At 29.7% G+C, this 23,218-nt stretch overlaps 1 protein-coding gene across 2 annotated transcripts in view; it reads right to left on the bottom strand.

The window, feature by feature from the left end:
• LOC133325253 (TLD domain-containing protein 2) overlaps positions 1-22,419 on the bottom strand; it is a 98,540-nt gene extending 76,121 nt beyond the window's left edge. For both annotated transcript variants that reach the window (XM_061534035.1, XM_061534042.1), the window contains exons 1-2: positions 22,151-22,419; positions 21,570-22,063 (exon numbers count right to left, since the gene is read on the bottom strand). In XM_061534035.1, the coding sequence (XP_061390019.1) occupies positions 21,570-22,063; positions 22,151-22,408 (752 nt within the window). In that variant the 5' untranslated portion in view covers positions 22,409-22,419. The remainder of the gene's footprint in view (positions 1-21,569; positions 22,064-22,150) is intronic.
• Positions 22,420-23,218: the final 799 nt, after the last annotated feature.

Below are 23,218 nucleotides of genomic sequence, written 5' to 3'. Positions count from 1 at the left end.
GTTCTGCATAAATTATTAATAAAAGTCTTCTATATTTGTCCACCCAAAAATGGCTGACATTTCTGATTCTGATATTTCGTTAAAATTCCAAGTTAACTTATATTACGTTTACATTGTACCGGTTTTATTCCTTTTATTCATTACATAAATTTCAACAAAATCCTTATAGATTGGTTAGAAGTTCTAAGGTAAATGCAGTTTTAAGAAGCCGCATTTCTATATTTTAAGTAATAATTCCTAAAATATGCGGTCAAAATCCTGTTCATTATGAAAATAATTTCAAAAACAACACAGTTTTTGTACCAACAAATGTATATCTTTTCCTAAAAGTACCAAAATATGAAATGTTTTTTACTTTTAAATTAAAATTTCACATTTTGAAAATATCGGCCAGCTACGTGGAATCAGAAATGTGTAGCTTTAAGTAAACAAATATCAGCTGACTGACTATATCAGCTGACAGTATTTAGTTCCTTTGATTTACAAATCGGGTTGATTTAGAAGGTATTGTCTAAAATCGCTTTATTAAGGACATACATTTGAATGGAACGTTTTTTAAACCTATATGAAATGAATCTGAAAATTTAAATGTTAAATTATGGTTTAAAGTAAAACACGTCTTGTGTAAATGTAGCATTAAGGCAATATTTATTTCAGGCATATGCTCTGTTCCAGTACTTTTTTAATAGTAAAGCTAGTAAAAGGGAAAAATGTCAAACTCGCTCTAAGAGTACCAAATAATTTGAAAAGTTCGGGAACGGAAATCTAGTAATATATTAGGTGGCAATACTTCAAAATCAACATAACAGCGAATCAGCATTCCTGATTATAATTTTACTTGGACACATTTTTTGAGTAAAAAGTTTAGAAAGAGAACGTCTTATTGTTTTGTGTTCTCTTAAACTTGGTTAAAGTTTTACTAGATTTGTGAGTTGAGGAACGGGTTTCGAATAAAAAGTTGAAAATTTTGTAAATTTAGCAGGTTCAGGAACGGAACTATAATGTGCAAAGATTGGTCGTTTCTTTAAAAAAAATAACACGTTTGGCATAAACGTGCATTTCATTATATGTTTAATCTGGAAAATCAGCTGATCCTTCGACGAGCTGTCAAAATAATTTCTATTTTAACCGCATGGTTTCAATCACAATTTACTTAGCTCCATGCATAGTAATTGAAGGCAGTATATACTGAGGTGTATAAGAAAAATCAGCTCTGCGTGTCTAGGTCCGTTTGATATAAAAAATGTTCGCAACAAGTTGTTGTGTTGATTTTGATCAAGATCTTAAATGTGGTCACCCAGCAGGCTCAAGTATAATGGCAAACATTTGCTTTTTTACGTTTTCATAATGAAAATCAATTCACAATAATGGATTTTGACAGCAAACTTAAGAAGCAGCTGATATCCAGCAGGTCTCCTTGGATGGCCTTATTAATAGGCCTTGATTTTGATTATTGGAATTGTAATCAGCTGTTAGCCATACCCTGCCTAAAGAAGTACATTGTGATACTTATTTGGAAATTGATCATTGTTGTCCAATAACATGTATTTGTTATAAGAAACATAGAAAACCTATCCTGATACAAAATGATAGCTTCCAACTCTTACAATAAGACTATGTTTACATCAAACGTGTTTTATGAAAATAACTTATTTGATTTATATACATTTCTATTGGTGTAAACATAGTTTATGTTGTTTATGTTTTTAATTTAAAATTGTATTTATATTTGTTTCACTTTTTCTTTATATTGCTGCGTTCTTACCAAAATTGCTGTGTTGTCGTAACAAAATTATTCATTTTCGTTGACAATTCACTTTTTGTTTTATTGTCCAGTGTAAATAAACAATTCACTTTCACACAAAAAAGTATACAAGTATGCTTTTGTTTTTCAGTTAGTTTAAGTTAAACATTCAAGGTTATATACATTTATGGTTAAATTTGATTTATTAGCACTTTTGTTATAAGTATCACTTAAAGAAGTTCTTAGTGGTGATGTTTAATTGCCCTCTTTATGACATTTTAACGGTGACAGTTCATTTGTTATTTATTATCTATAAAAAATAATAAATTGTTATATAGTAAAAACAAAATATCTAGTTTGTTTCAGAAATTAATTTTAGAAATAATTAAAATTCCTATTAATGCAGATATAGTGTGTGTGTGTGTTTTGTATTCATTATGTTCATATCATAATTAAAATCAATAAAGTTTTCAGATCTTCAAGTAGCAATTCCCCTCTCTCTTCACCTTGCGTATACTTGTGTTATAAAAATATACTAGAATAACAAAGGAACAAAATGAATAATTTAATGTCTGGCGTTGTCACGGGTTCTGCGGTAGTTGTATACCGGCATATGCCCGGCATAGTCTCTCTGTTGTCTCATTGAATGAATGGTTTAATTATTATTTCGATCACGTGAATTGCAAACAGAACTTATGAAAACCATACCCACTACTCTGTTCTTTTTCCTCTTCTTCCGATAGAACTAAATAATAACAATAAAAAAACAAGTCAACAATAAGACAGGACAAGTTTGTTTACAGTGATAAATATGTAGGAAAGGTAGATAAAATGAAATATCCATCCATTGTGTGCCCATGTGTGTAGTTTTCTGGAAGTATCTATTTATAGTTTTCTTTCTTTCAGGAATATCCACAAAGTAGTACGTGATCAAAATTTTAATATTATTGCAATTAAAAGGGAAATAAAATTATAAAAAAACTCTTTATTGATCACCATAAATATATTTACTGCAGTTAAATAATAATTTTAATGTATATCTTATGAAATCATCATTTTAATAATTAATATTTGACAAATGACTAAAATTTGTAGACACAAATGATTAATGTTTGCCAAATATTATATTTGACAAAAGACAAAAAAAAACTATACTAGAAATTAAGGTGTTAATTGAAGTTAATTAAATAGCAAATATTTGAGAAATATTAATTTCAAATTTAGCACAAGTTGTTTTTGAAATATATTTAGAAATGCAGACATTTTTATATTTACTAATATTACACAATATTTTGCTAAACCAAGATGTACTAATTAGGCCACCCAGCTAACAAAAGTCAGCTGTTTTATGTCAAAAAAGTTTGTTTATGTTTTCACAATAATGGATTTTGACAGCAAACTTGATAGGTAACATAGCTGATATCCAGCTGGTCTCTCTGAATGACCTATGAAAAATGTTGTCTGAAACTCATATGCAAACCGAATAAATCAGCTGTTTTATTAGTTTGGCAAAATAAAATACATTTGTAGAAGAAAATGGCTTGAATTAAGCAAACTTGAGAAACAGCTGATCTTCCTGTGTTACCTTATTAATAGAACCTGTTGTTGTATAGTCAGTAATCGATAAAAAATTGACCGTCCAAAATAATAGTGTCTACTTCCCTTTAAGTAAATAAAGACTTTGTTTATACCAAAAGTAATAAAATTAATATATGTTAATAGCAAAAGTCAGCTGTTAATTCTTAAATCTAATGTCAACAATTTTGACTTTGTTTACGTCAACTCAAAATAATGGATTTTGATAGCAAACTTTAGAAGCAGCTGATATCCAGCTGGTCTGCCTGTATGACCTTATTAATAGACCTTCTGTATACCTAAACAAATATCAGCTGATTGGTATTTATATCCCCTCAAAATATATCTAATATATTGGAATAATCCTTTCTTCCTTGCATACGTCAAATAAATAAAATAGATAAACCTGGGTGATTTTATTTAAAATAATTTATGAGGTTTTTTAAACAAAGAAATTGACAATTTAAACCTACTTGGTTATCCAAATTCCTTACAATGTAAACGTACTACTATTTTTATTTTTTTTTGTTACCTTTATGTCGATTTATTTGCATTTATACAATGGAATTGACAATAAAAAGCTCTAAAGCGGTGTACACACTATCACATTTGAGTGGCAACTTTCTAATGGATTACTGACTGTCCAACAAACATGAATTTTTTAGTTGTTGCCTGCTGAGAAAATTAGGGTAATAGTGTCATTCAAAAGTGATAGTGTGTACACCGCTTTAGAATTTTTTAGTGACTATGAGGATTTATTTGACATATGCTATGGAATTGACATAAGTACCATTTCTTAATCAATTACCAAATTATGTTTACATCAAACGTGTTTAGTAAAAGTGTTTAATTTTTATTATAGATTTCCTTAAATATGTATAAATTGCGGGCGGAATTTTAGTTTTTTATACTGTCGGCATATATTTTTGCATCTGTTACCAATTCGACTTATGTTTAGTTTGTACTTCTTTCTTTCACATCTTTGTCAATAATGATGATGACGTTGATGATAATAACAATAAATCGAACAATTATAATAACAATCATCTGCGCCATAAATTTGTTGATTGTTTGAAATTTGGGAAGCAATTGCCTGTTAATAATTTGTCAAAAAATCGGAGAACAATATTACATAAATACATTAAGATTTTGTATTTATCTACATACACACACAATGTATCTTGAATTTACGTCAGAACCTCTTCGTTGTTAAGTATTTGGTGTTTTTTATTAAATCATAAAAATACAGAAAAATAAAAAAGAATGAAAACAATTGTTAATATGTGCAGATGATATCTACCATTCTTTTGTGACGTAGTTAAGATGCCAGTAAAATTGAAGAGTGGAAATTGAAATTCACAATTATGCTCTTTATTTCCTTCATACGTATGGTATATGAAGCCGTAAAGTTTTATGTTGGATGCTTGGTTAAATTGGATGATGTAGATGTAAACACCATATAACATTAGTACCCGTTTACACAGTTAGATGTTTCGCAATTTCATTCCCTGTTTCTTTTTCTCCCTTTATTTTTTATGGGTAAAAATTATACAATTATTATAGTACGTTTATATTGTACCGGATTTCGTTAACCCAGTGGGTTTCAATTTTCCATTCCATTGTATACTTTTCAAAGAAATCTCATAAAGTAGGTCAACCCGGTAAAAAGTTCTAATGTAAATGACGTTTTACACAAATTATTCAGAAAATTTGTTTATGAATTGTCTTGTTTAAAGAGGATACTTTCCCAATAACATTTTCAGTTTCATTGTCAAATAAAAGAAGCATTATTCATAAAACGCCTATTTTAATAGCATTTAAAGTATTAAGATTTATGTGTTCTAAAAATAATCCCAATTTGTTGTCTTTATTAAAAAAGGCCCTCACACGCTTTAGACCTTTTTAAATTTAATATTTAATAATAGTATGTGTCTTTATCTGTTTATTTGACAATGAAGACAAACAGCTGAGCCACTGCTACTGATTTGTCTTGTTTTATTTTGTGTAAACATTAGATTCCACACCTTCACATTGTCGTGGTGATATCTCAGGCCAATAGATTAAGACCCGAAAAGCCATGAACGTCATATTCACAACGGTCAATAAAATTATTTCTTTTTTATTGACATTTGTGATTAACACATATGTGCAAAATTTGTTGTTATTGTTTAACGAATAAATTGCGAGATAACTTCATATGATGTAGACAACATGATGATGAACATTAGATTTATTTGTCTGGCCGGTAAATATAGTTTAATATAAATAAAAGGGGATTGATAAGGCGCGTGTAGCCGAGGCAATATAAACATTATAGATTAATTTGATAAGTTTTGTGGTCAATAACTTCCGTAATTTTATTTACGGTTTATACGATAATGTGTACTCCACTTTATTTGATGCTCACGAGGGATATTCAAACTATTGAATTATGCTTGTCTATTGTTTGGTGAAAAAGAAGACAAAAAATAAGAAGAAGAATACCAGACATCTATATCAATATTTATCGATACTATTTCTTTTAGTGTATAACCTAATTGTGCAATACTTTGTTCGTCTTTATTATCGTGTCAATTAATTTAGTTGACATGTGAAGAAACACTAATCAAATATTATTATAACAACAAACAAACAGAAAAAAGAGAATCTCGTGTTTTGTTAAATTTATGATATCGCCATTCTGGGCAGATTATATGCTCAGGCCTCTGCGATAAATAATGTGAGATAACTGAATATTATCTACATCTAATGTGCGTCAAAACATGAGCAAATAAATCTTCAAGTATTTTTTTTTTTTTGTTTTAATAGTGAAAAGAATTCGCTTGAAAAAATATTCCCCTCTCTCTCTCTGTCAAGTGTTGGTATATTTAAAAAAATGGGAAATTGATTTAGGGGAAAGTGTTGGGTATTATTAATTTCCATTCGGGCACATTAAATATATTTATTTCTTTATTTTATTTTATTTCTTAAAATCAGCTGTTTTTTATTTTGTAAGATTTACACTTGCCAATTTTAATTTCCGCAATTTTTTTTCTCATTTTTTGAAGAAGATAATATATTAAATATGAAATTGACAATTAATATGCCGCATAAACTAAAATCTAGACCCAAAGTTGAAAATAATACAGTATTTGACATTAGAAATTTCAAAATCTGTGAAAAAAAAAATTTCATATTATGATACAAACAATTAAAAATGTAAAGCATTTTTATATGTCATTGTGGAAACAAATCAACCCATAAACTTTGCAATAATCATAGGCACCGAAAACTAACACTTGTATTTGTTTGATGCTTTAATATTGGTCGCCAAATATTGCTAATATAGAAAATAAATATAAACATACAGACATATGATACGATATAAATCGATAGATAAATTAATTCAATAAAGTATAACGGCGCTAAGTGATAAAGTAAACACTAGACACCATATGTGGCTATCAGCAAGAACGCCTGTCACAGCTGATGATGTGCAGAAATTTTTGTGTATGTGAGTTCTTGAAAGATTGCCCTCTTTAAAAAAAATTATCTATTGTTCCAATTTTGTTGTATTGAATTTTATTTAGAAATCATTGACCTTGAAGGGTGTGTTGCAGGCGGTTTATTTATTTTGGCATACAACACAATTTACATTGTCAAAGGATTTTAAAATAAAATTGATTAGAAATGTTCCCATTTTTATCGAAAAGATAAAGAAAAAAGAGAAGGAAAATCGAGCTATGAGTAATATTGGGTGAGACGTGCAGACGGGCCCTAGTAATGAAAAGTGGTAACGAGTGCATTGTGGATTAGTAGGTGGCTTTCTCATAGATGTCGTCATATGTTTATTGAATTGATTTTTTTGAGGTTTGTCATTTGCCGGAAATAAATATTATTACTTGTTTTTATTGATAATTAAGCCTTTATTATAATACCATAATGAAAATGTATTGATACTTAACTTTAATGTATACAAATATTATTTACATTAAATAACTAAACCGTGCCATATATAAACGATTTGCAAATTTGTGGTATCAATTGTCATAAACTATATAAACATATCATGAGCATGATAATTGCCCTATCATGATATATTTTATGTACATATTTCTTCATACAATGTACGTGAAATTTTAATTCCTAATTCAGTTACGAGAAAGTGTGATGGTCAGAGTATTCAGATAATTAGATTTGTTGTTCAAAGATCTGTACACAAATCAAAAATATTAACCAAAAACTATAATTTCTTTGTTGCAAAAATATTCTTAAAACAGTAGACACTCAGGGGTTTTCAAGTTCAATTTTATTAACTGAGAACGTTTTTATTGGAAAAATGGGTAGAGCACATATACGATCAGCTGATTTATAGCAAAAAGTTTTACGGATAGAGGTAAATAATATTCTAATTATTTTGTAATTGTTTGACAATTTAGATGAACAAATCAGCTGTTGATTTGTAATTTGTATTTTAGTAATGTTCTCGGCCAAGAGAGTAAAATCCGACTATATTTACATCAAAGAAGTTTTAATAAAACTCGAAGTTAAAATGTTAAATTAAAATGTCAAATGTCATGAAAAAATGTGTCAAATAAATGACATAGTTTATTTACTATATAAATACATAGTATAATAACATGAAGTTCCTGATATTTTGTGACATTTACCTGATAATGCCATAATATTGAAATAAAATTTCATCATGAAATGGTTTTGTTTAAACAGTTTTGATGTAAACATCGGGTAATAAAGGTCAATTTAAATGGTTAACCAAACACTATAAAAAACAATTCTGATTGAAAAACTATAAACATTTTTATTTACATTTTTTATCAAAATGTCAAAATAGGAAGTATATTGACAGTTTCATATTTCTATTGTGTATAAAAATGTAAAAAAGAACTTTGAAACATAGCCTGCAGCCTGTAATTAAGTGTGACCTATGTTTGTTCGGTATATATAATAGTACGTTTACATTGTACTGTATTTCTTTAACCCAGTGGATTTAAATTGTCAATTTCATTGAATATATGTCAAATAAATCCTCATAAAGTAGGTTAACAGTACGTTTACATTTAATCGGATTTCGTTAACCCAGTGGGTTTCAATTGTCAATTCCTTTGCATATACGTCAAATAAATCCTCATAAAGTAGGTTAACCCGGTAAAAAGTTCTAATGTATATGCCGTTTAACATAGTAATAAGCTATAATCTACATGCCGTTAAACCCTGTAAAAAGTTATAATGCACATTCCGTTTTATACAGGAGAATCACAGTGTGAATTAAATAGTTTAGTAGGCAAATTAAATTTTGTGACCGCTAGTTAATGATTTTCCCATGTGGAAATATATCAGCTGATAGGCGGGTTGAGATTTATTTGTCGGAATTATTTTTCCCAACTACGTTATCTAATAAAATCCACCTATTTAACAACATGACAGGTCTGGCCTGTTATGTTGGCTTTGTATGAAATTTCAATTTATAAAGGAATATCAGATTCAAACTTGATTTTGTATGCCGTACTCCGTTATTCTTTTACAATAAAAAAGCGAACTTAACATGTCAAGCCTGAAGTCCTCCTATGTGTTTCTTCCTTAAGTTTTCAATGCACTGTTTTCGGAGATAACAACCTTTTTGACAGCAAATTTCCTTCTATCAAACAGCTGTTTGTCACAATCTTATTGAATCCGACTATCTGTGTATTGTGTCATGGAATTTTACATATGACAATTAACTTCTGTAAATCATCATTTATACCGGATTATATTTTAATTTGTAAATTTAAAAATATTGAAATGTAATTGAACTTCAACAAAGTTCGTTAATTATACTGGGTGGACCATAAACAAAATCTACTTTTAAGGTATAAAAGTATTTTTTAAAAATAAAATACGTAGTAATAATGAACACTAACAATAACAACACACACTATAATACTGCATTTTTGTAAGACGTCAAGATGTCTCAGTGTTTCTTTTTGTTTTGAATTTTTAAAAAATTTAAGAGATAAAATAAAATATTTTTTTTCAGAAAATAAACTCGGCGGTTTGTTGTTCGTAATTGTTTTTATAAATGACTTTTGTTGTTGTATCCGAATATAAATAGTGAATATTAATTTGTTCAAGATAAGAGCAAAGAAAAAAATTATCAACAATTAAATTAGCTGCGTAGCCAACATGGTGGATATCAAAAAATAAGGGAGGTGATACGCAAACAATTTTAAATGAATAATAACGTAACATTTTTTTTTTTCCTTTTGGAGAATTATTAAAATTGCATATATATTTTTTGGATTATAACAATAATTAAAAAATGAAAGCGCTCAAGGTAACGACCATCACCGCCTAATTATTGACACTTATGTTTTATTTTCTGGTTTTTGTTTGCCGGTGATGACGTTTCACTTTAATTAATTTGTTATCACAATTTGCCCATACTGATACATTTTACTTTCGTTGTGGTTTTTGTTTTTATGTGTAAAATATTCAAACACTTTATTTCGTTTTGCTGTTTTTATTTCTTCTGTTTTTGTCAATTGCGTACCGCATATGTTTGTCAGACATTTAAATAACACACATATTCTTTTATTGTGTCTCTCTCGAAGACCGTTTCGCGTCAAACTAATTCACTCTGTAATCCGAGACATTAAAATCAAAACAAAAGCGGGGAAAAGTGTTGCCAACGCACATTCAGTAAATGCTTTGCCGGTAGAGTGTTTGACACTAAGAGTGTGTGAGAGAGAGAGCGAGTTGTAATTTGAAGAGGTGTCAGAATTCTCTCACGCAATGTTCATCATGTAAATGAGAAAAATCTCTGAAAATTGATAAAGTGGCATGCCAGAGATTTGAGCATAGACATTTTTGAGCAAAACTCGTTTGGTTTTGACAAACATCAATCAAATGTTCAGTGGAAAATTTTTATTATAGTTTCTCTAAACTCCCTTTTGGCTTTCCCAAAATAATGTTTAAGTGTTTTGAAACACCAATCCCACACGCAGATTATAGACACACACACATACCAACTAACCATCATGTATCGGTATTTTGTGTATCCACTTTTGTTTTCTTTTAACATGTTCATTCACATTTTAATGTTGCTTTGCTCTCGGACAAACATCTGGTTATCATACAAATGCCCTATTTCGCTCTCTCCCTCTTTCACAAATGACCCACACGAACAGAGAGAGGTTATTCTTAACATTTTTTATCTTCATTCAGAGTTTGGTGGACGTGATCAGCTGTTAGAGTAGATTTGCTGTGGAAACTAACATCTTGTTATCAATGTTTATTGTTGTTATTGTTTTAATTCGATGCTAATTAATTGAGAGATATTTGGTTAGTGTAAATTGACTTCATAGGTGCCCAAAATTGAAATGCGTTAGTATGTGTGAGAGAAAACAGAACAGTACTGAACAAAATTGTGTGTACATTTTTGTGGTCGGAAAAAAATTATCGATGAATTTAATGTTTGTTATTACAGAGATTAAAAGCATTATTAAAAATGTTTTTATATGAATTACAAATTGTATATGTTACAAAAATCAAATAAAATTTATAAAGTAGCATATACTGAGATAATAGTTATTATCAAATATTTAATTCTTGAAATAATTAAATATTTGATAATGTGATGTTTTGTTGTTTTTAAAAGTTTTAAAACATACAAAACATTGCGCCTTCTCAAACGCATTTTGAATAAAAAAATAAAAATATACTGAAATACTTTTATCCCTAAGTGTGATTTCGTTGATTTTCTAGTTGTGTGGACACGACGTTGTGTTCATTCGTTGGCTGTCAAACAACGACTGAATGAAAGAGCATAACAATGCGTGTGAGTAGGCAGCTACTTTAAAGTATACTGATGGGCACCTATGATTGACTTGTATAATAGGGGGAAACAAAGAGTTCCAATTTATTATGCTATGTTGACCTATTTTTTTAACCAAAAACATTTTAATTTGACATTATTTATAAAAAGAAAAAATGGTGATTTGACAGTAGTGGTATATGGCATTATGAACATGAAAACTTCAATTTACACCAAATTAGAATATGTGACAGTTTTTCTCTCAGGTTAAGCGATCTATCGTGATTTATATTTTTAATCTAGTCCAAGAAAGTCAGCTGTTTTTTCTCAAGTCTAATGTCAAAAATTGGGCTGTGATTACGTTTTCATAATGGAAGTCAATTCACAATAATGGATTTTGGCAGCAAACTTGATCTGGTCATATACGTCTGGACTTAAAGTACATTTACATATACGATTTTAAATCGATTTAATTAACGAATTCCAAAAATACATCCTAACTGTTTACTCGTAATGTTTATCATAATCTAAATCGCAATCAGCTGATTTTGGTTTGTATACAAACTAAAATATTAATTTGGGTTAAAAATATTTTTTTTTGGAATTTGAAATCGGAAGAAAATATTAGAACAATCAAAAAGTGTCCCTGTAATGTTGTGATCATTTGGAAAGTAAAAATCCTTGTTAATATTTTTTATTTTTCTTTCGTTTTTCCATTTGACAAGTACAGAATTTAAAAACAAACAACATGTTAAAAAAAGTTGCAAATTTTCATCCATTGTAAGAGAGAGATGTATTTTTTCGTTAAAAAATTTTATTTGTAAACCCGTTTTCAATAAACCAGAATACAACCGTAGATAAAATGTCATATGTAAACCACGTAGTTACCTACAAAAGTATCAATAAAATTTTCATATTTTAAAAAAGAATACCAAATGTAAACAATTAATTGTTTACAAAAATAATAATTACCTTTTTTTTCCTGCCACACAGGGAATTTATAAACAAAAATCATATATTTTTTGGGGAAGTATGACAAAATATTGCCCCAATTTTGTTTAGTTTGACAAAATCGTAATGTCTATAAAACTACTAAGTACCCATAATATAACTGTTGTTGATACATGATAAAATAATAAATATTATTTTATGATTAAACTCATAACAAAAAGTCGGACAGAGATCATAAATTTAAATTTTATTTTCACAATTTTTTGAATAAAATTGTTTATTAACATTATTTGCAGTAGCCTAAAAGCATGACAAACCCTATGAAAGACAAAAAAAAACTAATCAGAGATTAAACATGTGTTTTTTTTTTGACATTTTGTGATAATGTCATGTCAAAATAAAAAAGAAAAACATCTGAACTGATCCCATACAGTCTGGCGGTAAACGATCACGGATTGTGTACAGTACTTGACATAATGAAATATGATTAAGCGACATTGTGAAATTTATAAGAAAAAAGTTTTTATTTTGCATATAAAATATTTTATTGACCCATTTTATGATCAAGATAATTCCACAGCAATCGATACAGTTTCTTTACGGGAATTCCCACACACAAAATTTTTAATCATAATTTATTTGGTTGTTTGTTTAATAAGTACAATTATTATTATTTTGTCATTAATATTGCTTATTAGTTGGTATTATTATCAATATGAAGTCATATTATTATCAATATTAGGCGGCGTTTATCATTTATTTGCATCACGTTTTCGGTAAATATTTGTTTTATTTTTTGTTGATTTGAGATAAGACTAAAATATTTAGTTTTTCCCAGAATTAAGGTGGGATTTGGGAAATTTTCTAATTTAAATAGCGATGTGTATTTTGGTAACAATTTGTTTATACATCTGTTTTAGACTACAACAACATCCTATGGTATTTATGGATATAATTAAAAGTGTTCTAACAACTCCTCCCATGATGGAGCTATCAAAAATGAATTTTTATTATGGCATATTCTGATAGTTTTCTTGAATATTCTTTATAATTTTTTACTCAATTTGGAAATGAAAGAAGGATTTATTAATATTTTAAAATAAAGAAAGACAACTGGCATTTCAATATAAATAAAAAAATCCAATACTTTATATATATAAAAAAACTCATGATGTGAACAATTGCCCTACATCTCACAGCTGGTGTCAGCTGATAGGGCTTTATATCAATTCAAGGTGTACTTTCAATTCAGAATCGGAAATATATATGCACTTTTATTTCTATGCCTTTTCAAGATTATTTTTAAAACTTTTAATTAAAATTTATATGTAAACAAACGTATAAATGATTTTATAAAAACATAACATTAGATTTAACAATAAAATAAACATATACATTTCACTATGTGTATTGTTATACTATTTTAATAATTTTGTTAAAGTATTTTCACCAGGTTTTTTTAGGTTAGATTGAAAAGAGGCCTGTTGTGATCTCTATAACAGGGATATGTAGTCGAGCCAATAAGGCGACCTTTAGACTTTTCAATTTTGTATTTGACTATAAAGTCAACTTTTCGATATTTCGATTTTTTCAAACCAGTTTAAATTCGTTTAAAATTTTTTTCTTATATGAGTAGTTGTCAACAGATAAAATGAAGTTTCGGAACGTGTAATTTTTTGGACAATTTGGGCTTTGTGATAATTAACCAAGTGTTTCTGCAGAAAATCGAAAGTCGATCTTGAAAAGTCGACTTTTTGATTTTGTTAAAGATCAAAAGTCGATTTCGTCTTTTAGACTTTTACTACAAAAAGTTGATTAATCGATTAGTCGAAAGTCGATTTACTTATCCCTACTATAGTAAGGAAAGGGAGATTTTTTTTCAATTTCTGAAAACTTTTGGAAAGATTATTTCCATTAAATGACTTATCTTCATTTTATCATAAATAACTACCCAGTAGGAAATGGGATTCGGAGGGTAAAGACTGATCACATTATTTATAAATGCATGATTTTAAACCCTAGTTCCAAAAAATGACAATTTAAAGTAGTGGTACATTTACATTACACCGCTGGACCCAGTGGATTTATATTGTCAATTCCATTGCATAAATGTCAAATAAATCCTCATAGAGTAGGTTAACCTGGTAATAGTACCATTTACATTTTTTAATGGGTTTCAAAATTCCTTTGCTTATTTGTCATAATTCCTCAAAAGTAGTCATTCTAATGTAAATGCAAATATTGTCATAATGCAATTTATTTTAATTTATCTAAACTATGTCCCTCATCAGTTTGACATAAATTCGCTACATTGACCTTCCACCTTGTGGAATGTAGCCGTAGGTATATTTGCATGTAGGTATATTTGCAAAATATATTCTATTTAACAAACAAATTTTCTCTATTTATTTATTAGAGATAAGCAACGTGTTGTAAATAAATTTTATCATTGTTTTTTTGTTGTTGTTATTTTTTTGTATGCTCCCTGATGTTCTACTGATATGAAGCTCTTCAATTGCAAACAGAATTTTACAATGTTGACTCTATGCAGTAGTAGAGCAAGAACATATCGCGTGCCGCCAAAACGTGTTTATTCAATTGTCTGAATGAACGAACGAGAGAATGAATGATTAATTTATTCGTTGTGGTCTGGGTCTGTCTTATTTACAGAATTTAAATAAAATGTTTTGTCTTTATTGAACGAAGAAAAAAAAAATACAATCCACAGAATCAATTGATTCTGTTGGTTATGCAAAAGATACGAAAACAAGAAAACAAATTTAACTGAATTTTAAATTTTTAGCTGACAATTTTAATTTAGAGGAACAAATGTAAATCAAAGCGGCAAAAAATTGGCGCCATATAATAAGGACAGGACAATTGGTTACACATTTTATTAAGCTTGTCATAAAGAACATTAATGTAAACGTAGTATTATTGGCCTGTACTCAAAACGGTAGAACTTTTCAAGTTTATAAAAGGAAAATTGAAAACAATTTCGATTAATTGTAGATTCTTGCAAGTTCTGGAAAAAGAGCGTATACGTTTAATACTATTGACAGTTCTGTTTTGATAAGGGGTGTGCCACACGAGCCATCAATGTCATGTCACTGTGCTGACAAAATTATCTATGTTTATGAACAGAAAAAGTAATAGTACTTACTATATAGATACTCTTAATATGTCTGACCTTATACAAGATTCTTGGTTAAATGACTTGTAAATAATTTAAATTAAAAATAGCACACACGATCAGCTGTTTTTCAATCAGTTTGTTTATGTCAAACCAAGGTCTATTAATAAAGTCACCCAGAAAGCGAATGTCGGCTTTTTTCTCAAGTTTAAAGTAAAAAATTTGGACATTGTTTACGTTTTTATAATGGAAGTCAATTCACAATAATAGATTTTGAAAGGAAACTTGATAGGATAGCTGGTCAACCCAGTCTCCCTGGATGGCCTTATTAATAGGCCTTGTGTAAAACTTTCTTTTGACTAATCAGCTGTTTTCTTACTGGAACCTGTATTGCCGGCATGTGCAAGATAGTCTGAGCGGGTCAAATTCCAAATATGTCCTTGGCATATTTGTGGATTTTAAAGGCGCATTTGACTTCCTTTTATGGAATAGCGTGCTCACAAGGTTGTCAGAGGTTGGGTGTAGGCAGGTAGCCTATAAAACTCTTCAAGATACTTGGAACCTGTATTATTTTTTTTTTTAATTAAAGATGAATGTAATTGGATTCTCAAACAGTGGGAAATTTTATTGTTTTTTGGGGTAAAAAATTAATATAATACCATTAAATCTATTTTTATAAAACTGGACAATTAAACTGTCAATTCCACAGACTATATGACAAATAAATTCATTATTTGCGAAAACGCATACTTTAGACTAACTGATTCGCTAACAGAAGCGTTGGAAGTTGTTCAATCATCGTAAAAGCATTTAATTTAATCCATCAGCTGTTAAACAATGAACATATGTCATACACTGAATATTGCATATGAAGCTTTTTTGGCTAATCAGCTGTTTTGTTGCGTATTCTAGATAAAAATTATTATAATATTAAGATTACAGATAGACCAACCTAATATACTATTCATTCCACAGTAGAGACCATGAACATTGTTGAAGATAAACCAAACCAAAATACAGAAGAACAAATATAATTTTTTTTTCTCGGAAACCCATCGCTTTTATCATTCATAAGGAATATCAACAAACAGTTGCTATTATTATTGCAGTTAAGAAAATTAGAACGAGAATAAGACGAGAAAACGCAAATCTTTTAGTTTCTGTTTATGCTGATAACCTTTTTTGTTGGTTGGTAGTCATCTTCCAAAACGGAAATTAATATTGTTTACTAGAAATTGCGCATAAAATAAAAAAATTATAATAATATTAAGGGTAATTATTTAGGCTTCCTGTAAACTGTTTATTTGAAGTAGATTTGGCTAAATTTACACCAAAACTTTTTAGATTGTCAATTCAATTGATTATATGTCAAATAAAAGAAAATTTACATATACTATTTAAAATTGACTCTTTTATCTAACTAGTTACAAATACCTTTGATGATGATCTTACCGACAATCAGCTGATGCTTAATTGTATACCTTATTAAATTATTAATTTGCGCAAAAAAATATTTGTTTGAAAATGGAAAGAAAAATTATAACAATGCCTGTAATATTGAGATTTTTTGGAATGAAAAAAACTGTGTTAAACGGCATTTACATTAGAACTTTGACAATTTAAACCCACTGGGTTAACGAAATCAGGGGGGCTACTCTGTATTACGATGCGTGAGAAAAATTGTAACGCATCGCGTAATTGGTACTCTCTAATTCGTTTTCGTATCTCCTTTCGCATCTACTTTACGCAAATGTGGCATCACCGCACTCTGTAATACGAAAACGCATGTCAAACTCGTTCGTTAAGCGCAAATATCTTGCGTTAACAAAATAGCAAACGCAAAGGAAGCGAAACATATAAGTAAGCTCCATTAAAGGTTTTATTTATATATAAATTGTAAATTATTTTAAGTAAAAGGCAAAAAAGTCACAGTTACAGACTCAGCAACGTCAGTTCCTAACTTCAGTAGATTTTAGGGGGCAACACAGTGATTTGGCAAATGGACAGTTGCAGAGTTCAAATGCGAAACAACGCGCCAACAATTTGTGGACAAAACTGTCTGATGACCTCAATTCAAATTGACCTCCTGTAAAAGATGTCGTTGGTTGGAAAAAGTAATATATTATTTTTTTATATAAAATGTGAAACTATGTGTGCATATTTATAGGTTGGTGTTGATAACCACCTTGTCCAAGCAATTTCAAAGCAGCGGCCTCTTTTATTGGAGTTGGAATTGTTGTGGATCTATTTGAAACGACGAGCGTTTAAAAAATACATAAACGAATCTTTATCGAGACATTTTATATAAATCTATAAAAATTAAATATTTGAAAACATTTGTCACATAATTCGTACTTATATTTACATACCCGTGGTCACTTAGGGAGAGTATATTTGATAGATCTCATAAAATTCTTTTTTTTTAATTCGTTCATCATTTTTGTTAAAAAAATTGGAACCACACAAAAATATGTTTTCATTTACAATTTTTTGACGTTTCCTTTTGTCATTCTTCGTTATTGTTTACTTTGTGGCGACAGTGTTGCCCTATTTTCAATTCAGTTTGCGTGAACGTTACAGAGTACCAAATTGTACTCTTAACGCATTTAGCTTTCGCATCGCACTTGCTTTCGCAACGCAATACAGAGTAACCCCCCAGGTACAATGTAAACGTATTACTGAATATAATAACTCTATGTATTTTTTCATAAAAATCCGCGTTGCATCTCATTGGTATTATGTTTTCGTTCATGATTGAAATAAATCCTGGCGCGAGATGATTTAAATGTGTAAATCCACTTCGAAAAAAATAAATGTTTCTGTTATGAATAATTCAAGTCACTAAACAACTGACGGAAGTAGATATGTGTAAACGCCATGTTAGGAGAGTACCATTTTGAAAATATTGTAAATTTTTAATAAATAATGATATTTTTCGAAGATGTCTATAAATATTGCACTTCCTGAAAAAAGGTGAACACCCCGACTTTTTCTTTCGTTTTATCTTTTAATCCCTTAAAAAAACCATTAACAATGTGAACTACTTTAAATTGTGTTTAATGGCAATATTTTATTTTCGTTTCTTTAGGATGGAATAGCATTTTTTTGCCGCCCAAAAGATGAGATTAATGACTGTGACCTGTCTGTATATGAGTAATGAAAAAAAAAAAACAACAACAAGAAGAGTGAAATAAAATCTTAAAGCAAAACATAAGTATGTACAGGTGGGTTATTGGCCGTTATTAACGACAAGAATTAATAACAGTTAAAAAACAAGGCCAACCAAAAAAGAAAAAAAGTTAAATAAACCGTTATTATTGTATTCAAACAAAGGCAGATATCTGCTGTGAAAATTACTGGGAATGTGAGTTATTGAACGTCAATATAGTTGCCATCTTTTTTAATGTTAACAATGCAGTGATAGTAGGTGAGTCTGTGTTTGTATTCGGGTGTTACAAATTGATTTTTAAGAATCATGTAAGAAACGGAATTATGCCAGAATCACAACTTAGATCAGTATCTCAGTAACACGAAAAATAGTTTAAGATATCAAAACTAATTTTCCTAAAATGCATGTTTTAGCCCGTTGTAAATACATTTTAATATGAACTGTTGTGCCATGTTTACACGTGTAAACAAACATCAGCTGATTCAAATTTTGAAAGCTTTAATATTCTCATATGGGTATTAAATCTTCATATGGGATTATGAAATCAATGTAATTTAAAGTCGTTGATGTAAACATTCTATAAGGCTAAGAAAAAAATAAAATGTCAGATATCTCTGCATATTTGATTTGATTCTTGAGGAATTTAAGATTCTTTCTATCATCGAATAATATGTTGAAGCATTTTGGGAAATATTCCCATTAGAAAGAGAAAAATTAAGTCTATATTTTTTTTAAACGTCATTTACATTAGAATTTTTTTCCTCGTTAATCTCCTCTATGAAGATTTTTTGACATATATGTTATGGAATTGGCAATTTAAATCTAGTTGATTTAATAAATCAGGTACAATGTAAACGTACTTTTAAAGCTATTTTTATAAAATCTATTCTTATAAACCAATTAGATTGTCAATTCCAAGGGTTATATGACACATAAATTCGTTTTTTTCGTAAAACGCATACCTTAGACTAAGTGATTCGATAACAGAATCGTTGGAAGTTGTTCTATCATCGTAAAATCATTTAATTCAATCCATCAGCTATTAAACAATGAACATATGCCATACACTGAATGTTGCATATGGCTTTATATGAAACTCCCTTTATTTGCCCATCATGGACAAACAAAAAATGAGTCTAAAATGGTACAATTGAACAGCTAAGTTTGATCAAGATCTATTAATAAGGTCTCCTAGCTAGCGAAAGTCAGCTGTTTATCTCAAGTCTAATGTCAAAAAATTGGCTTTTGTTTACGTTTTCATAATGTAAGTCAATGCACAAAAATCGATTTTCAACTCAATCGCTCAACAAGAACAACTGATACTATTACCATGCTGAGTAGTTATTTAAAATGTGTGGACCGTGGGCCTTTATTCAATGAAAAGTGGCTTTGTTTTAAAAGTTTAATGTAGCCGTCGTTGACTCTATTTAAAAGTGATTTTGAAACTGAAATAAAAAGCAGATTCGAAATAAAGAGCCTTTAACCAAAGTGTTTTAACCGTGAAAAGGTCTCGAGGCTTATATCGGACGCAGTGTAAGTGACCGTGAAGTTAAAGATCCGTAGGGGACCGAAGCCTGGAATCTTTATAAAAATGTGTTATTATTGAATCGAAATAAATACCCTTTATTAAAAGAAAGTGGTTCTATATTAAAAGTGTTTTCCGGTTCGAAATAAACAGTCGTCGTGGGCCTGTATTTAAGGAAAAGTAATTTTATTCCAACCGAAATAAAGAGCCGCCGTGGACCTTTACAGAAAGGTGTGAAAGTTAAGAATCCGTAGGGAAACCGAAGCCTGATTCGAATTATTTCAACATGCAATTCCTTCATGCTACGTCTCTAGTTATTTATAGAACCAACAGCCGTGCCGGAGCAGAAGTAGAACAGAGCTAGACGTTGCAGACCTCTATCGCAGTAACTTATGTATATGGAATTTGTATATCAGTTTAATTTTCTAAATAAAGCGAACTAAATTTGTTGAGCAAGTCAAAGCCAAAATAAAATTGGATTAAATGTGTTTTTTTTTTTTTTTTTGCTTATTAATAATAATAATCACATTCTTGGTCGTATTCTTTACATTTTGAACCATTTGGCCATAAAACAGCTGATTAAACATCGGCTGATGCTGCTGGAAGCTATTTAATGAATAGATTTTCCTCATAAGAATTTCGAAATAAAGAGTATGACAACTACCAAATCTGTTCTCTCAATTATCTCTTTTTCTGGACTTTTGTGTAAACGAACAACTTCCAGTAACAATTTGTACAAATTTAACAGTAATGGAATATGGAGTAATATGGTCTGTTTCCGTACTAAAAATAAATAAATTTTTGTAATTTATAAAGGGAAATCGACCGATAACGCAGCATATTTGAACTACTTAGAAGAGATAATAGTATTGAGGACAACATTTAGACGACATGGAGCTACAAGTTCCTCCACATGGCACAATGAATAGGTAGTCCATTTAGCGCAGCTTATTTCTTGATTACCTGTCAAAGTGTGTAATTTATACTTGAATTCGATGTGCAGCGTTGCCAACCATTTGAAATATTATATGGAAAAATTTGACAGATAATCGAGGCAAAAACAAAGGGTTTTGTTTTGATACATCACTTTATTATTGCATCACGTTCCTCCATACATAGGGTTATATTTTAAAGACTTATTTTATAGTACGTTTACATTGTGCCGGATTTTGTTAACCCAGTGGTTAACGAAATTCATTGTATACATGTCAAATAAATCCTCATAAAGTAGGCTAACCCAGCAAATTTAAATGCCGTTTTATGACGTATACTTTAGGTACCTAAAATCAATTTTATGATTTTATTTCTCAACAAAGTTTAATAAAAAATGAAATAATATCCCCACTGTCTCCAAGTGCTTTATTGAAATTTAATTCGTTACAAGTCAATTGAGATTTATATCTCTGCTGTAAATGATTCTCACATTCCCGTAGTAATATTTCAGAGGTGTTACTTCATCATACGCTTGAATTCATTCATAAAAAAACGAAACAAACGAAAAATGTTAAATAATTCATTCATTCACTGCTTCAGTTAGCATAACACAATTATTTTGTTGTTATCATTCTTATTGGGTAATATTAGAGGCATTATTTCACAAAATTCCGGGTTAATAAAAAAAAATTAAATTAAACATAAAACCCCAAAGAAATAAATAAAATAATAAAACAAACGAATATTCACCTGTTCTTAATATTCTCTGGCACAAATATATTCCACCATGAATGACGTTTTTGCCTTGGAAAATAGGCTGAATGATTGGGATCGACATCGTCATAGGTCGACATATCGCCCGAAGATGAGCCGATGCCTGTGGTACTATCATTGGTCAAATCACTTTGTGAACCAATTCCCGTACTCTGTTCCAGAGTGGGGAAGGTGACTTCGAAATTCTTGCGGCGACGTCTATCCAATTTTGTTTGCAATGAACTACGTCGACGACGATTGCGTTCCTTGTCGATGGGTGTATCGTAGGGACTACTGGTAATGCCAATACCCTTGACAGCGGTGCGAACATTGGTGCCATCATCGAAATAGGTCACTTTGCCGGGTTCATTTGGCGATGAGGCACGAATATTCTCCTCGGAGCTGTAAACAATGTCAGGTGATATGGGTGTATTTGAGCCATCACTTTTTTCATGTTTCACGGCCGATTCATAGGAATCTTTGGATGAATGCTAAATGAACCGAAAAATAATAAATAATAAAAAAACAATATGAAAATAAAAAATCAATGAAAATGTGTTGAAATGTTCACCCATTACCTTATTACTATCACGACGAAAGAAAGACACCGCAATGGAGCTACGTCTTTTCTGGCTTTTATCTGATTTGCTGGAGAACAAACCCAATGCCAGTGAACTTCGACGTGGCGGCTTTTGTGGTGGCAATGATGGTTCAGTGATATTTATTCCGCTTTCGGTTTCATCGTCGGCGTGTTCATCGATATCGACCAATGATGGTATCGAGACACTGGCCCAATCTTTTTTCAGGCGATATTTTCCACTGTCGATGGCACTCATTTTGTATGGAGGCGATTTAGATGAAACACGTTGATAAGTAAAATCCGTGGTGATATTGTTTTCCGTTTCTTTTTTTGTTAAGTTGTGTAAAAACGCAAATCATATAACAAAAAATTAATTATATATATTTAAAACGTCCCAGGCGTTTTTAGGAAAAAACTCAAAAAGTTTTGCTAAAAAAAAAAAACAAAATGAAAATATAAATTAAAAAAAAATAAATATAATAAAAAATACTAATTAAAAGAATTTTGTGTTTTTTCTGTCTCATTTTCTTACTTTACGTTTACAGTCTATCCAAAAAATGTTCATAAACACCAGGTAATTTAAATTTTTACAAGACAATGTTTCAATGGATTTGACAATTAAATCTACTGAATTTACTAAATCCCGTACAATGTAATACCTTTTAAATCGACTAGATTTCTAAATGGAGGTAAAAATCATTACTGTTTAGACTAGTATTTAAAATTTTATAAAGTTCTCAGTCAGCTATTATTTGTTTATGTATACATAAACCAAGGCCTATTAATAAGGTCATCCAAGGGGGCCAGCTGGATATCAGCTGCCTCTCAAAATTGCTGTACAAAAAAATTTTATGAATTGACTTCCATTATGAAAATGTAAACAAAATCCAAAATTTTGACATTAGACTTGAGAAATAACAGCTGATGTTCGCTACCTGGGTGAACCTTATTAATAGATCTTGATATAAACATTTCACTGGTTTCATAATTTTCGTAACAATTCTTCGATTTATATTTTGAACATTCTAATAGGAATATTTCTTTATTAAGTAAAAAATTGCAAAGA

The sequence above is a fragment of the Musca vetustissima genome, unplaced genomic scaffold (assembly GCF_032173495.1).
Source record: "Musca vetustissima isolate MV318-11 ecotype Yass unplaced genomic scaffold, APGP_CSIRO_Mvet_v1 utg61267, whole genome shotgun sequence".
Taxonomy (NCBI): domain Eukaryota; kingdom Metazoa; phylum Arthropoda; class Insecta; order Diptera; family Muscidae; genus Musca; species Musca vetustissima.
This window is presented reverse-complemented; position numbering and strand designations above follow the sequence as displayed.